At 30.4% G+C, this 16,304-nt stretch overlaps 1 protein-coding gene across 1 annotated transcript; it reads left to right on the top strand.

Moving 5' to 3' along the window:
- Positions 1 to 9,226: 9,226 nt before the first annotated feature.
- On the top strand, positions 9,227 to 15,561 carry hb (zinc finger protein hunchback). Its single transcript, XM_088185761.1, has 3 exons — positions 9,227 to 9,463; positions 13,671 to 13,737; positions 13,807 to 15,561. The coding sequence occupies exons 1-3, from the start codon at positions 9,456 to 9,458 to the stop codon at positions 15,427 to 15,429; spliced, it is 1,698 nt and encodes a 565-aa protein (XP_088041887.1). The 5' UTR covers positions 9,227 to 9,455; the 3' UTR covers positions 15,430 to 15,561.
- The last annotated feature ends 743 nt before the right edge of the window (positions 15,562 to 16,304 follow it).

Genomic DNA, 16,304 nt, shown 5'->3' on the forward strand with positions numbered 1-16,304 from the left:
AAAGTGAAATATATTCGATTATTTTTCTTACTAATGAAAATTAGATATAGCAAACATTTATAAATATAGACATATACATGTTGTTATTAATATGCATCTACATATAAATTGAAACTTATTGCACTTTTTGGTTCTAAGGCAAAAATATTTAGATACTTTTTGTATAAATAATATCGAAACACAAAACAGAAACTATTTAACATTAAAAACTACGCGTGGTACGAGAAATCAGGGTGTCTTAATTGAAAAATGTTATATTTATTTTAAAAACATGTCGAAAATTAAAAGTTTGGATTTTTTTTATATAAACAGATAATTTCTTAAGATAGTGCAGAGGTGCACTTAGTCACGAAACGATTTTTTTTATTCTACAAATAATAACTTCACATTAAGATAAATTATGTTGCCAGTGATAATATATTTATTTATGATTAAACATTTATAAAAGTTTCCCTATATATTGCTTGAATTATTATTACAATTTAGGCAATCTATAAGACGAATAAGTTGACCATGCGATAATAAAATAGCATTCTGATTCATTTTATACATTCCTTTCAGATTTACGCACTATTTATTTCCATTATCAAAATTAACTATAATTTTGTTGCTTTGATATTTTAATTAATCCCTTTAAATATTTGCCTAAATATATATCCATATATTTCAAAATTATTTCTAAAGCCTCAAATGTAATAATAACATCAATATGCTCTTTTTGTATTGATTCTGCCACAACGTTTATTTTTAATTAATTTTCAAGTAAAAAATAATGACAGTAATAACAATTTATATTTTTCTGTTTTATTCCAAAAATTCTTTTAATTATGTGCTTAGGTTTTAAAGTGCACACATTCCTCGATTTATGCGGTAGATACGTTACAGGAAATATCGCGTAAATCAAGATATTTTAAGTTTTTTTTAATTATATATTCAGCGACACGCGTGCACCCCAAAAGGCAACTCAGAACACACCGCATGGACTGTGGGAGAAGTTCCTGATGTAGGTCAAGTGCAAGAAGTGTGAGTAAGCCATTAACCCGTGCGTTTGTACATAACCGCGATACACGTGCTAAAGTAAATATGTTTGTTTTAGAGTATATAAAAAAAAGTGTTTCTTAACAGCATAAATCGAGGGATAAGAGTATTACTTTCGCCTTTCATGCTATCTATAAATCGATGTTTGATATTTAACACTGTGAATGTTGGATGTAATTTATTTTAGTGCTATATTTGATAGAAGGTGCATTTTATATAATTTTATTTAAAAAAGTAAGAATATAAAAATCCAAAATAGGTGTAAAAAAGGTTTATATCTGTATATGATCGGAGTCGTGGAATTTTATAATTATACTCCGAATAGTCGGAGTTGGAGTCGTAAAATATCGACTGATTTCATTTTTGTAATGAAATGTTTCGCGCATAAGAAAGGTAGTATATTTAAAAATAATATAATATAATATTATTTGTACTAAAAAACATAATTTAAAAAAATTATAGCAGCAAAAGATTTGAGTATAAATTTTTAATAATGAATATTTTTTTAAGCAGTTTTTAGCTTTTTTTCGTATCGCAACGCTTCTAAAAAAGGCGCTAGGATAAAAGAACGGATAACAACCAAATATCCCCTCATAAAGATATATCAACTTTTCTGAAGTGTTGTCATGTTTGGGTTAAAGTAGAAAATTGACGTTTTGCAACTGTCAAATTTCATAGACATTTTAAAACAGTATATAATTTAAGCATCTAAAAATACGTTTTGATTTAAAAAATATAAACGAGTTTGTACAAACATATATCACTGCTTCTAAACAATAAAATATGTTAGCGATCATTTATAGACTTTAAATTATTTATGCGATCAATTGACGCAGTAGTAAACTGCTAGCGATTAATTGCCGGCGGTGAATTGTGGGCGATAAATTTTAATAGACTCAGCGAACGAAAATGATACACTATGATAATTTTCAACACTAAAGGCAGACGGTTAACGGAAGCCCATCTTCATAGAGAGGAGTCCGCAACAGATCGACTGTATCTAAATAATTTTATATTATCTGCACAGAGAAGAAAACTTGAATTTTGAACTGTCGTTTATATGTCATAAATAATGTGAAAAACATTATTTATGACATAAATACCCTTGGAAAGCTCCTTAAGAAATTATAAAATGAAAACTTAACACCTAATAGATAAATTGTAACATAAGCATAAAAAAACAATCTAAAAAATTTTTTTTTTTTAGAAATGGTACAAAATTTTTTTTATATTTATAAAAAAAATTGTAGAACTGATTTGTTGACCAACATGCAGAATATATTGCTTGTAATTTATATTATATGAAATCCTATTTTTAACTTTATTGTATTAGATATTTTAAATTAAATATATATATATATATATATATATATATATATATATATATATATATATATATATATATATATATATATATATATATATATATATACCCATTTTTTATATGTTATTTAATTAAATAATAGTGAAAATGTCTATACAGCCGCCCTTCTTTCGCGTATTTTTTTAGTTAAAAAAATGTAACATGATACTTTCACGCTAATACGGATAGAATATTTTTGTTTTTTTTTCGTTTTGGCGTTTTTTCCTGTCAACCTGTTTCCTGCATCGTGAATTCCTATGAACTCATACAAAAAATCGTTTGCCGCAATTTCACCCGCGTGGCATCCTAAGCCCATTTCGCTGATTAATGAAACCTGTCCTTAAAAAAAGGATATGCTAATGATTTTTTTATCTGAAAACCGCTGCGGTTTGTTAACATGCAACGTGTGTGTTACGTAATACATGTTGCTTATCTATACCACTAAAGAAAAAATATCACAATCACAAATTTAGAAAGGGGTGACTTTCGTTGCCTAATACGAGTTTCATCATCTTAACTATAATAAAATAAATTGCATGGAAAATTAAAAAAATATATATAGGTATTTTAAAATTTCCAAATATGTTTTAAAATACCTCACCAAATGTTTCAATAGAAATAAAAATATATTACAAACATTTTATTTATAGATTTAATATGTTACACCATATTTTTAGCATTGTAATGGCAGAATAAAAAATGATGCTATGACTATATAATTACTATTCACAAAATTTATCATTGATTTATTTAGTTCATATTTATATATATTATTACTAACTACAATGTTTTAAAAATTAATTTGTTATTATCAAACAATAACAATGATTACATATCAATTTTCTGTAACATGTATTTTAATTTTATGAATGAAGAAAAAATATATAAATATCAGACTTTGATCAAATTTTTATTTGTAATGATATTTGATATAAATAAATTTCCTAGTATTTATCGAAAACATAATATGTGCATTAGATTAGAAAATATAAATATAACTAAGTAATTCAACAAAGTAAAAATAGCTCTTTTGAAGCTGGGCTGGTGAATCACGGATGTGACAAAATGTTATTACATTACACTAATAAACAAACATACTAAAAATATTAATGTATTTCTTCAAAATGATTTTAATATCATTCCTAGAAATAACCTATTTTTAATAATAAAAAAATGAATAAAAAAAACACCCCAATCTCAAATAATCGGTAAAGATTAGTGTTTTCACACGTTCTTTGAAAAAAATTGACCCCACGTGTGTTGGGGAAAAAATGGGGTCGACACGAAACGAAAAAACGACCCTAACTTTTTACACAACCGTCAAATCAGGTGGGTTTTTTACCTCTCGTTTTTTTGCAGTGCGCCACTTGTTCCGCATATTTTATCTATTTTTACAAAGATCTGCCACAAAAACGAGAGTTATTGGCATGCGATACAATAGCGAAAGTTTGCAAAAAGATTTTATGCGCGCTTCCTAGCGAATGGATGGAACAAAGGAGCGATAAAATAAACGAAAGTCCTTTTTGCAAACAATTGTTTTATTTCAAGGTTTTTGCTATTGTTCAAATGCCATTTTTTATTGTTCTTTCTATAAAACTGCTCTGAGACACTCAGCTGGAGATGCGTTTACTTCCTTCATGGAAATTTGCAAATATTAGAATAACAAAGATTTTCACATGCCATTCATCGAGCATGTAAATACATAGTACATAAAACAGTACATATACTAAACATGTTTAGATGATTTATGTAAATTAATAAACTTAATTTAGCTGTTGACTAGTGTAATATTTTTTACATAACATAATAATTTATTTAACTAAAGAAAATGTAAATTATCTAAGCTCAGGTAAGTACCCAAAAAACGAAACAGAAAGTGAAACTATACCATAAAAACGCCTTTCAACCAAAAAACAATACAATCCGTTATACTCCAGTCATAAATTATGGACCACGGAACAAAAACATCCTTTTAGTAGGAAGAAATCCTTCTAAGAAGGAAGTGTTTTGGGTTGTAAAAAATTTTAAATATGACCTTCAATGTATCTATGCAAATTACTCATCCATATACAAAACTATATTATGTATGTTTGAATAGCATCAGACATTGTATATATTACAACACATAGTAAGTACATTTTTCGTTTCTAAAACGCATAATTTAAAATGTTCATTTTGGGTACAAATTTCTAAATTTTCTAATAATTTCTTAACCATAACAAACGTTTACAAAATTGGGTATCGCTCAGGTACAATATTGTAATTGTTTGTTTTATTTAATATTAATGTATTTTTTACCATTTTTTTGTTTAAAAGATAAAATCAATCCGCAACAAACTTGTGCGGTTTCGGATTTAGACACATCTGTACCATTTTTGGGGGTGGACGACGAAAGACGTATAATTCCGTTCACCCTTCCTGTTTTCTGCTGTGCTTAATTGTATCGGTTCTGAACGCCATGACTCACCTCACCCTCGAATTTGAAACCAAAACGAAAATAAATCCCACCCCATGCAGTTATGCGCCCAGAATTGTCATTGGTATTGTTGTTGTTTTGGATGAAGAATAATATTTGCCTTTCATCTCTCTTACAACATCCGACAATGAAGTAAACAATTCGTATCATGAATAATAACTTTTGTAGAGACCTTTGAAATTTTTTAAATATGCAAAATTGAAAATTATAATATATATAATTAATATGAAAACCGCCTAAAAATTTTACAAAATCAACCTTCAAAAATTTTTTTTGCTCAGATTAAAAAATATATGTTATTAAAGTACTAGATAAAGACAACCAGTATATAAATATGTACATACATATATGCAGGGCTTTTTTTAAACAAAAAAGGTTGTAGTTTTTTATTCTTCTAAGCGCATAAAAAATTAAACAATATTTATATGAGAGATTTATTGATTTCATAATTTATTGATATGGTAGTATTGATCAAAGTGTATTCAAACCAAATTTTGGCCAATAGGAGGGCGCAAAAATAATTATCACTTCTCAGAAGTCAAAAATTCACGTCAAAAGCAATTAAATCGTGTCAGTGGGAACGCTCGGCAACGAGCGGGAGAAGTTACCCAAATTTTCATTCCTTTTTATTAAACTTCTACACTTAAAAATAAGTAAAATGAAAATAATGACGTCATATTTACATAAAAATAAAGAAATGAAATGTTACGCAGATTGTCAATGATTTTTAAACAACTGCTAAAACTGCTATTTTTCAGTGAGTATCAAACACCATTATTGTAGCGTCGGCAAATATTGTAATTCGCATTGAGTTCATCTGAAAAAGATCCTGTATAAAAAATACATACCATATGATATTTGATACGTTAGATCTTAATTTAGAATTGTCTATCTTTCAGATATAATTATATTGTTTAGAAGAAGTTATGTAGAAGCAGTCTCTTAATTTTATAGAGTAATTCAGAATACCACGCATTGGCAAAAGCCTGGTTTATATCATATTTAAGAACATGGCTAAAAAATATTGAATTGATATATTTTGCCACATTATGAACTTGCTCTGTTGTAGAATGTTTATTTCAAAAGGCAAATTGATGATTTGCTAAGGAAGAAAGTTTCTCTATTACCATTTAAATATTATTTTTTATAATATTTTTGCGATAACTGGTAAAATAATTCGGTATGTAGAAGACATATACATATATTAAAATATCAGTTCCATGTTAATTTTATTATTAAAAATATGTTTAATAATCCTACATTGTTTGTTTTTATACATACATACTTTAAAACTGATAAAATGTTTTTGCCTTAAATTACACAGATTGGTTTTAAATCTATATCTAATCTAAAGGTTAATGTTAATGGTTATTTATTTAAAACCACAGAGGCTTATTATGAAACAAACACGATATTTTACCAATGATGAAATATTCTTATCAAATATGCACTTAAAATATTTTCCACGCTTGCAATATTTATTTTTCTAATAATCGGTAATCTTTTAAAAGCCTAAAAGAGTTGTATGATAAAAAAAATAAGATTTAATATGCTTGTGGCAAGAAACTAATTTTTAGATAATGTATAAAACTTCTTCTATATCTTTCAAATTCAATTACTCAAAAATTACCAAATTAAGTATAATATATCTGCTGATATAGAATAAATTATCTTAATGTAAAATACAATAAACTGAAATTTTTAATCTTTAGGAAAGTTTATTTTAATATGATAATTCAGTTTATTAGCTTACGTATAATATATGTTACTGGTTTATTACGTTAGTGATTCAAATTTAAGATTAATAAGGAAAAATGCATTAAGTTATAATTTAAGTACATTTTGCTTTATATATGTGTCAATATATGCTTTGGCATTTTGTACTTATATTTAAATTTAAGGTTGTTTCTATCATAGTTTCTGATTAGTAATTGTAATAATACCGGAATTTTCAATACCGGTATTACAGATAAAAAACAGGCAATATCGATATTATCGGTATAGACATTATTATAATTATTTTAAATAATTGGTAATAAAAAATACTTAATAAATAATAACCATTCATTCAAAGTCGAACTAAATGTTTTATTGCTGTGTTAATGCTGTAATATATTATTAAATGTTGATACATGCTTGCAAATTTTGCGAAAAATCTAAGGATTCAAGAATCGGAACATTTTATTTAAGATATATAAAAAATGTATTATACAATATTATTTGTATTGCTATATTTTGGATGACTTACAATTAAGAAAAAATAGTATTAATGGTGTTACTAAATACTTGTTTGTATAATAAGATTGTATTTTTTGTGGTTAGCACATATTTTTAAACAAAATATCGGTCTAAAGGCCGCAATGGCAGAAAGCTTCAAAATGTGTTTATTATAGGGTTGTGTGGTTGCGCAAAATATTTTTGTAGTATTTTCGTTATAAAAATTACACTGAAGGCGCATAAAAAGATGTATTATATATTATTTATATAGCTTTATTTTGGGTGTTTGTAATTTAAAAAAAATAATATAATATTACTGGTACTAACGGATAGGCATGTGTTACTTGAGTGTGATTAATTGTTTAAATAATAAGATTTTTTTGGTAAGCGCGCTATTTCTAATAAATATCAGTCAGAGGACCGCAATAACGGCAAGCCATTTAGAGCATGATTAAAAAATGTGTTTATTAAATATAAACGCAGGTATTTAACGCTAGATATCTAGTCTACTTTGCAGATGCGGTAGTAAAATATCTCGTTTTTATTCTGGTTAATTTTAACTTACTAAATATTTATTTAGGTTTTCAAAAGATTTAAAATTTTTTCGCGATTGGCTTAAGATTATGTAATATAAGATTTTTGGAATAATATTCGTATACAAAATAAAGAGAAACGGCCCGAACAAACTTCAGCTGAAATTTTTAGCGGTTCAAGTGTTTATTTTTTAGTCCGGTTAACGCTTAAATAAAAATCTGTCTTGTTAGATTTCATCTGGTTTTTCATGAGATTCTGATCTGCGATTTTTAAAAAAAACTTAAAAAACATCAAAATAATCTATTCAATTGCAATGTAAGAAAAATAATTTTGAAATGCATTAGCAAAGTAATATTCTTTTTTCTTATCAAATTTTTGACACGTTATTAGTTTGCAGTTCCTGTTAAATTGTATGTTGCAATATGCTTAACTGTATTTGATAAGAAAATCGTTTTTTTTAGTTGATGTAATTGCGAATACATAATTTTAACGCAGGTTAAAAGAAATTTGTTTTTGACTGCGCTGCTTTTATAATCATATAAACAAAGTTTTAGTATCAGCAAACAATGTGTCAATCGCAAATATGCATATAAAAGCCGCTTTCAAAACAAAACGATTCATTGTAACTATTGAACTCATCGCATCCACAAGTTGACTGACTGTTTTAACCAGTCTATCAAAATGTAAGTAATTATAAACTATTACTTATATTTAAATTTATTTATTTCATTTTTTATATTTTTTAATAAGAACTACGTATTTTACATGTTTTTTTTTTAAATAAAATAAATAGATTATTTATCAAAACCATTAATTTTTAGTCATGCAACATGTACGCCGTTCGCGTTAAACTTTTAATCGGTCAGCCTGTTGCTTAATACGAACATGTATCGCTGTTTACTTTTCGCCATTTGCAACTACCGTTAAGTTTATATTAATCGGATCACAGATAGCTACGAAAGCTATAGAATTTAAGTCAATAATAAAGAGTAGTAAGATAATTAAAAAATACATAAATAAAATCCCGATACAATTTATTTTATTTTTAATATGGATTTTATTGCAATTATTATAAAACGGTAATTTATTTACCTGCGCGCGGTTAAATTACGACACGGCTTATCTTGCAGATAAGCTTCATTCACAATTGAGCGTTGTATTTGAAGGTTGTTTATGCGAAAGTGAAAACGAAAGTTTGCTAGATATAAAAAATGATAAAACAAGTTTATTCCCGAATCACTAGAAAAATACATTTCATAATCGTTTTTGCAACATAAGTAGGTATCTAATATTAAATAGAAATATTAAATTTTAAAAAATCACTGTTCATTTGTTATCATATATAAAAAACAATGCAATAAATATTATAAATTATTTAAAATAAAATTATTATTATTATTGAAATTTGATTTGAGAAAAGCGATCGAATCGTATGTAAATTTTAACGCGGCGGCGGAGCCTCGCGAGTAGGCGGTGGGGAGAGGGAGCGAGACGCGGCTATGAGCGTTCAATCTATCTGTCTCTTTCGCGCGCGCGAGTAGGGGCAGACGAAAAACGAGAAAATATTGTACGGGTAAAAATTGATATGGATTTTTTCCACAGTCGTTTGTTGTGCTCGCCGGCGAGCGGACGTCTTCGCCAACGCGCTGCTGTCGTGCGCTCGCGAACTTCTTACAACACTTTCGCATTGTTTTGGTTGATCATGAACTAAGTTTTGAAGATAAAAAAATAAAGTGTATAAATAGAGAAACACGCTATCGTCGCGGATTTCATCGATCGATCTACGACTCATAGATCATCAAAATCGATTTTCAACACGCCGAAATCATGTCGAGGTAATTACATCTTAAATTGATACATGTAAAAATATCTTTATTTAAGAATAACAATCGTATTCAATAATTAAAAATATTAAAATAAATCGTCATTTGTCGATTAAAAAGCGATTATTATTGTTGTAGTTAATGAGTTATTTTTTTCGCGTTTTACCGAACAATTACAACATTCAGTGTAGACTCGAGCGCCAAAGCGCGCTGTCGTTATATTGTATATTATTTATTTTATATTAGATCTATATTTAATTTAGAAATATATTTTAAATTAAACATGCTGCTTTTGAGGTGACTAATCATGTTTTTTAAAAAGTTTGAGAATGTACGTACGGGCGCGCACGTCAAAGTATCGACACGGTTCAACCCCCAAAAAACCCACCCCCGGTGATTGCACATTACGCGTGCGCCATATTATCAGTTTTTTCATCCATCCACGCACCATTTTTTCGACGCCATTTTTTTTATATCGCGCGATATCATCGATCCGATCTGATCCGCCTCGTCCTATAATATTTTTTAATGTCTACCGTTTTGATCGAATTCTATCGCGTCTCGGTTGTAGAATAAAAACCAAGGAAGGGAGTGAGGAAACGCACGAAATGGCAAAAGGGGATGAAAGTGCGTGGGGGAGGTTTATCTGCGAACGGATATCGGATAAAGGCGGTCATCTATTTTTATGACCGTTCGGAGAGATCTTTTTATTGGAATCCAGAGCCGAACTCGAAGCATAATTATCGTAATTCAACGTGTACGGCGTCGTTACGCGCCTCGCAGATATTTTTATGCGCCAGGTATTTTAATCTGACGCGAGTGCGATCATGTATTTATTTATTCCGCGCGCACACAGTCCGACTCTGTCTCAACACAATAATCTCGATCGGTGCAGATTTTTCCAGGAGGGGCAAAAGTGGTCGTTTTTTTATTTTAATATTTCCATTTCATTAATATTTATCAATGCATTTTTCTGGACAAATTCAAGGTAGTCCCTGTTTAAAATTCACGTCAAAAGCCGTGCCGTCGCCGCCACAATGGAAACGCTCGCTTATATAGCGTTCATATTTATACTTATAATAATATTACGAATAAATCGAATAAAGCATATCTAAGCCGAATTTTGCCCAATACAGAAGTCAAAAATCCACGTCAAAAGCAATAATACAGTGCCGTCGCCATCGCAGTGGAAACGCTCTGTTATCTAGAGTTCATATTAAGACTTTTTAACAATATTACAACAGTTTAAAAGAGTTCAAATTTGGACCTCTGGTCTGAATTCAACAGTTACAAATTATAGTTTTCTTTTGCAAATAGATTATTTAAAATTGTTGCAAATTGTGTTTATTATAATAATAATTCGTTAACTTGTTTTAGAAAAATAATTTGTTCCCTTCTCAGTCATGCCCAAGTTATTTTGTGAATTAAATTTCTCGAAAAATTTATACGAATATTTTTAAATGTTTTACAACCGCTGCATTCGTGTAAAATGTTTTAAAATACGCATACTTTCTTGGAAGCTTTTAACAGAGGTTAAAAGTATTTGATTGAAAACAAAAAACGATTTTCTCAACTATTCTAATTTACTTTTATAATTCAAAGCTTAATATAAGGAGAAACCGCTCCGCGTGGTAATCGGTATATTTCAAAAATGTATGGGGGCTTTCCATAGAATTATGCCATACAATTTGCTTGCCAGCAAACTTTTTTTTTCACTAAGCTAAATATATTTTTTATTTGTAATTTTGTCCAAAATTAGTTTTTTTCAGGGGGAGTCAGACGTTAGCTAGTCAGTGGTCATTTTTTTTTTAATATTTCGATTTCAATAAGATTTATAGTATTTCATTAAATGACGAGCATTTTTCTGGCCAACTTCATTAGGAAAGGCAAATGCTCTAACCTGCCGTTTATAATTCACAGCAAAAGAATAACGCTTATATAGCGTTCATATTTATATAATACTTATAATAATATTACGAATAAATTAAATGAAGCATATCTAAACCGAATTTTGCCTAATAGGAGAGCGCAAAAAACAATTATCCCTTCTCAGAATTAAAAAATCTACGTCAAAAGCAATAAGCAGTGGGAACGCTCGGTTATCTAGCGTATATTATATTACTTTTAGTAATTAAAGTATGACTTCCAAAAAACATCTAAATCGAATTTTGCCCAATAAGAGAGCGCAAAAAACAATTATCACTTCTCAGAAGGCAAAAATCCACGTCAAAAGCAATAAAATCGTGCCGCCGCCGCGTCTCATATTTTTAATACACGGAGCAATATGCGAGATACGATGCTCTGAGAGATGATTTGGCTTAGTTTGTATTTAGGACTTAACCTAATGAAATTTCTAAAATTATAATATACCATTGTCAAAAATTGTATACAGATTTCAAAATATATTATCAAATAAATCAAGATTAAACATTTATTGCGTTTGGGGATTTACAAGTAAATTTAAATTAATATCACTTTAGGTTATTCAAAATTTGTTAAATTTGCTTTTCGATGCTTACACGAAAGACATTTATATCAAAATTAAAATTTTGCCTAAAATTATTCTACCAAAATTTGAACTAATAATGGTAACCAAAAACATGCTTCAGGGAAAATCGATTTATAAATACTAAATTTAAATTTAGAAGACAGCTACAAAATAATGAAATTAGATCTACCGATGATTTATACATAGCTCAAGCATTTTCTGTAAAGTTTGACACTAATTTATTTAAAAATGATTTACCAAAATTAACTAGGAATAATTGCAAAGAAATTAAAAAATATTTTTTTAATGAATTCATGCAAATTTAAGCTAATAAATATACATATATAGAGGGCTAACTCTATTGCAAGTCTCAAAGAGGCTCGTATGTGGGGGCCCTATCGATCATTTACATAGCTTGTTTTGAAGCAAAAAACTATTTTTATATATTTTATTTCGATGCAGGTTTAGTTTCATAGCTGTTATTTTTGTTTTCCTTTATTTTTATTTTTTTAAATTTAACAATAAATATCTTAAGCGTACTTAATCTTCGTTTTAAATTTATAACTTTAATGAATCAAATAGTAAACGTATAATAAGCTACTTCTTACTCATGCGTAATTATGTTAATAAGTAAAAAAAAATAATAATAAAATAGTTCGGGTAAAAGAACAAATTGAATACCATAGACATTTTAGAGCAGCATATAATCTCACAAGCCAGTTTAATTATATTTTTGCTAGTAGAAATCTACTGATAAAAATGTATTTTGACTTCACTGAAAAATACACAGTCACTAACATTTATACATAGCATGTAAATAAATAATGATAGTATGTAATTGTATATTTACGGCATATGGAAAAGTTGAAATCATATAATTTTACTAGCACCTGTCAAATAAATTATATTTTCACTGATAAAAATATATAAATATGATTTCACTGAAATGACATATTTTCGGGATAGATTCGAGACTGTTTTTTTTTTAGAATTTCTGGTTTAAAATCAGGGACGTCATTTCAGCATTTTTTATATTTATATTTCATTACGATTCATAGTATTTAATTAAATGAAATGCATTTTTCTGTAAAAATGCCCCCCCCAAATGACGTCTCTGGATTGGCGTGCGCTATCGAGAATTTTTCCAATTTATTATTCTTCATCGACACGAGGGACAGCAGAGCGACCAATGAAAGCCGCTCTAAAATTATATTTTTCCCAATAAAACGAAAGGGTTCGACCCCTAAAAATATACAAAAGGGTGAATTGTTTATGCGTATTTTTTGCGAGGGTTCGCTCATACGCAGTATTGATCCGTTCGCGATAAAGACGTTTTTCCGACTGCCATAATTCACTTTAAACTGTCCCCGTATTATGTAAACGCACGATATAAATTATCGATAACGAAATGATTATTTGCGTAATTGAGTAATCGATCACGATGGCTCTAGGCGTTTTATCAATATGAAAAAATACATTTATGGAAAAACCTCGAAGGTTTTAATGGATATTTAATGTGATTTTTTTCTGCTACGTGACTAACTCCACATCGGTCAGTCGAGTGTAATTATTTTTTCAATGCCAATAATGAGTAATTAATTTTCTAAATTTCGTGATCGATCGTTACGACATTTTATACGCGAAAGCTCGGTGATTCACGAACGCGGTCTTATTACTTTTCGGACGGCGGCGATGTTATACTGTTATCTCTAAATTTTTATTTCTTTGCAGTGTATTGAGCTGGGATCCCTTGCGGGCGCCCAATCTACCTTGGAATACGATGCATCACGTCACTATTGTAATTATTTTTTGATTTTTTTACACAAAAAGAATTGTATTGTTTTATTTATTTATTTATTTGTTCCAGAAACAAGAACCAATGGACGCTACGTTGTCGAACACGTTCGTCCCCAGGGCTTCGGAGAGCTTTCACAGCGCTTCTCCGTCTTCTTCGAGTCGGGACTCGAATCCCCACTCGCCGAGGAGCGATAGCTCCACATCGCCCGGAAACCAATCGACCACAAATTTCAGACCCCTGACTCCCCCAGGTATTGAGCATTTACCTGAAAACATCCGATCGTCCAAGAGCGACACGATCACGCCGCCGAAGACTCTGTCTCCGTCTCCTCCCAACTCGGAAGGAGCTCCCGAAGATCCGACCTTAGACTTCGACGACGAACCGGGAGTCAGCGTTCCGGCGGTCAACTCGCACGGAAAAGTCAAGACTTTCAGATGCAAGCAATGCGAGTTCGTAGCTGTGACGAAGCTAAAGTTCTGGGAGCACTCTAAAGTCCACATCAAACCAGAACGCATGCTCGTCTGTCCCAAATGCCCCTTCGTGACGGAGTACAAGCATCACTTGGAGTACCACATGAGGAACCATTTCGGTTCTAAACCGTACCAATGCAAACAATGCACCTACACCTGCGTCAACAAGTCAATGTTGAGCTCTCATCTCAAGTCGCATTCGAACATCTATCAATACAGATGCGCGGATTGTAACTACGCAACCAAATATTGCCATTCGCTAAAGCTCCACGCTAGAAAATATCATCACCAAGCAGCTATGGTCCTGAATCTCGACGGAACGCCGAATCCTTTGCCTATCATCGACGTTTATGGCACTCGCCGTGGACCAAAGCAACGCACTCAACATAAAATACAAGAGGAGAATCTCAACAACGCACAGTCTCATGCGATGTTCCCGAATCCTTTCGGCGTTAACTTTTCAGCATACGCGCCTCTTCTCCAACATCCGATGTTATTCCAACACAACAATAACATCAACGAACCGTCGATGCTCGCTAAAGTATTAGAAAATTCCAAAATCGAAGAAAACGGACAGGGACAAATCCAACCGATAGCGTCGCACATTTTAATGCAGCAGAGATTCTTAGAAGCAGCTAATTTCGCACCGATACCCAGAGGACCGTCGTCACGCGATTCTGTCTCTCCCAGAGCTTCTCCTTATTCGCCACGTCCGATGCAGCAATCCTCTCCAGTTGGACGATCTTCTCCAATCGGACGTTCCGACGCTCTAGATCTGAGCAAACAGGACGCAGCAGCGCCGCTGACTCCTAAACACAGACGCAAAGGAAAAGCTTTCAAACTCGAAAGACTTCCGGTCGCCGATCAAGTCGAAGACAGTCCCACCGCGCCCGATGAGATCCCGAGCTTGATAAACAATCCAGTAGAAGAGATCGAGGTAACTGTAGATTTGCCTCCAAGATATTCTTTCGATTCGGATACCAAAGAAAAGGACATAGGAAGCCCGGAACAGATGGAAACGCAAGACGAAACTCCGGCCCAAGAAAACAAGGAATGCTACAGTTGCACCTTCTGCGACATCGTCTTCAAAGACATAATCATGTACACGATGCACATGGGATACCATGGATTCAACGATCCGTTCACTTGTAATATGTGCGGACACAGCAGCACCGACAAAGTGTCGTTCTTTGTCCACATCGCCAGATCTAAGCATTCTTGAGCCAGCAAATAAATATAAAAAAATGCTAGTCATACACGACAGTTCAAAAGAGATGGGCGGCCAAAGTGTTAAAATGTGATAGCTATTAGGGGAAATGGGATATTATTAATAAAAAAATTAAGTACAAATCACTTTAGCCACCTTTCTTTACTCACTATATATATAGTTTATATTTACAATAGATTAATTATTATTCGTCTGCCGGATCCCCTTTTTAGATTATATTTTTGTACATACTATAAAAAAAACAAGTTCGGGCAAAACGGGTTTGGTATATTTCAAAGTTACATTTATTTTTATTTAATATATTGTATTATTAATTATAACTACGTATACGCTTGTAAATAGAATTTAATTAAATTCTCTAAAATCTTCGCGTATAAAAAGTATTCATCTATAAAAAGCATATTTTGCATATATTTACTAAATATATCATAAACTACTATCTTACGTTGTTAATTGAAAGTTTAGTGTAAATCTTTATTTTATATGCTTATAATTATTGTTTTCCTTTATATTTTTATTTGATTGGGGGCCAAATACTATGTTTATTATAAAATACAAAAAAAGACTGATTGACCGTGACAGGATATAACGCATCCTATAATATTCTCATTAATTATTATTATTATGCTGTGTTAGATCCAGTTAAATTGTATACAATTATTATATTATATAACATAAATTATTATTGTACACGTTTATTTTTACATTTTTGTGTGACTTAGAATTTACATATAAATATAAATATTATTCATAGTTATTACATTGCGTAAAATATTCATCATTTATAACAGATTTGAGTTTATACAAAAATATTTTATTATAGTTATCTATAAGCGAGTTTGACGTGTATATAAAATCGACAATATGTA

The sequence above is a fragment of the Plectrocnemia conspersa genome, unplaced genomic scaffold, assembly GCF_051122295.1.
Source record: "Plectrocnemia conspersa isolate PC_06_02 unplaced genomic scaffold, ASM5112229v1 ptg000001l, whole genome shotgun sequence".
Lineage (NCBI taxonomy): Eukaryota > Metazoa > Arthropoda > Insecta > Trichoptera > Polycentropodidae > Plectrocnemia > Plectrocnemia conspersa.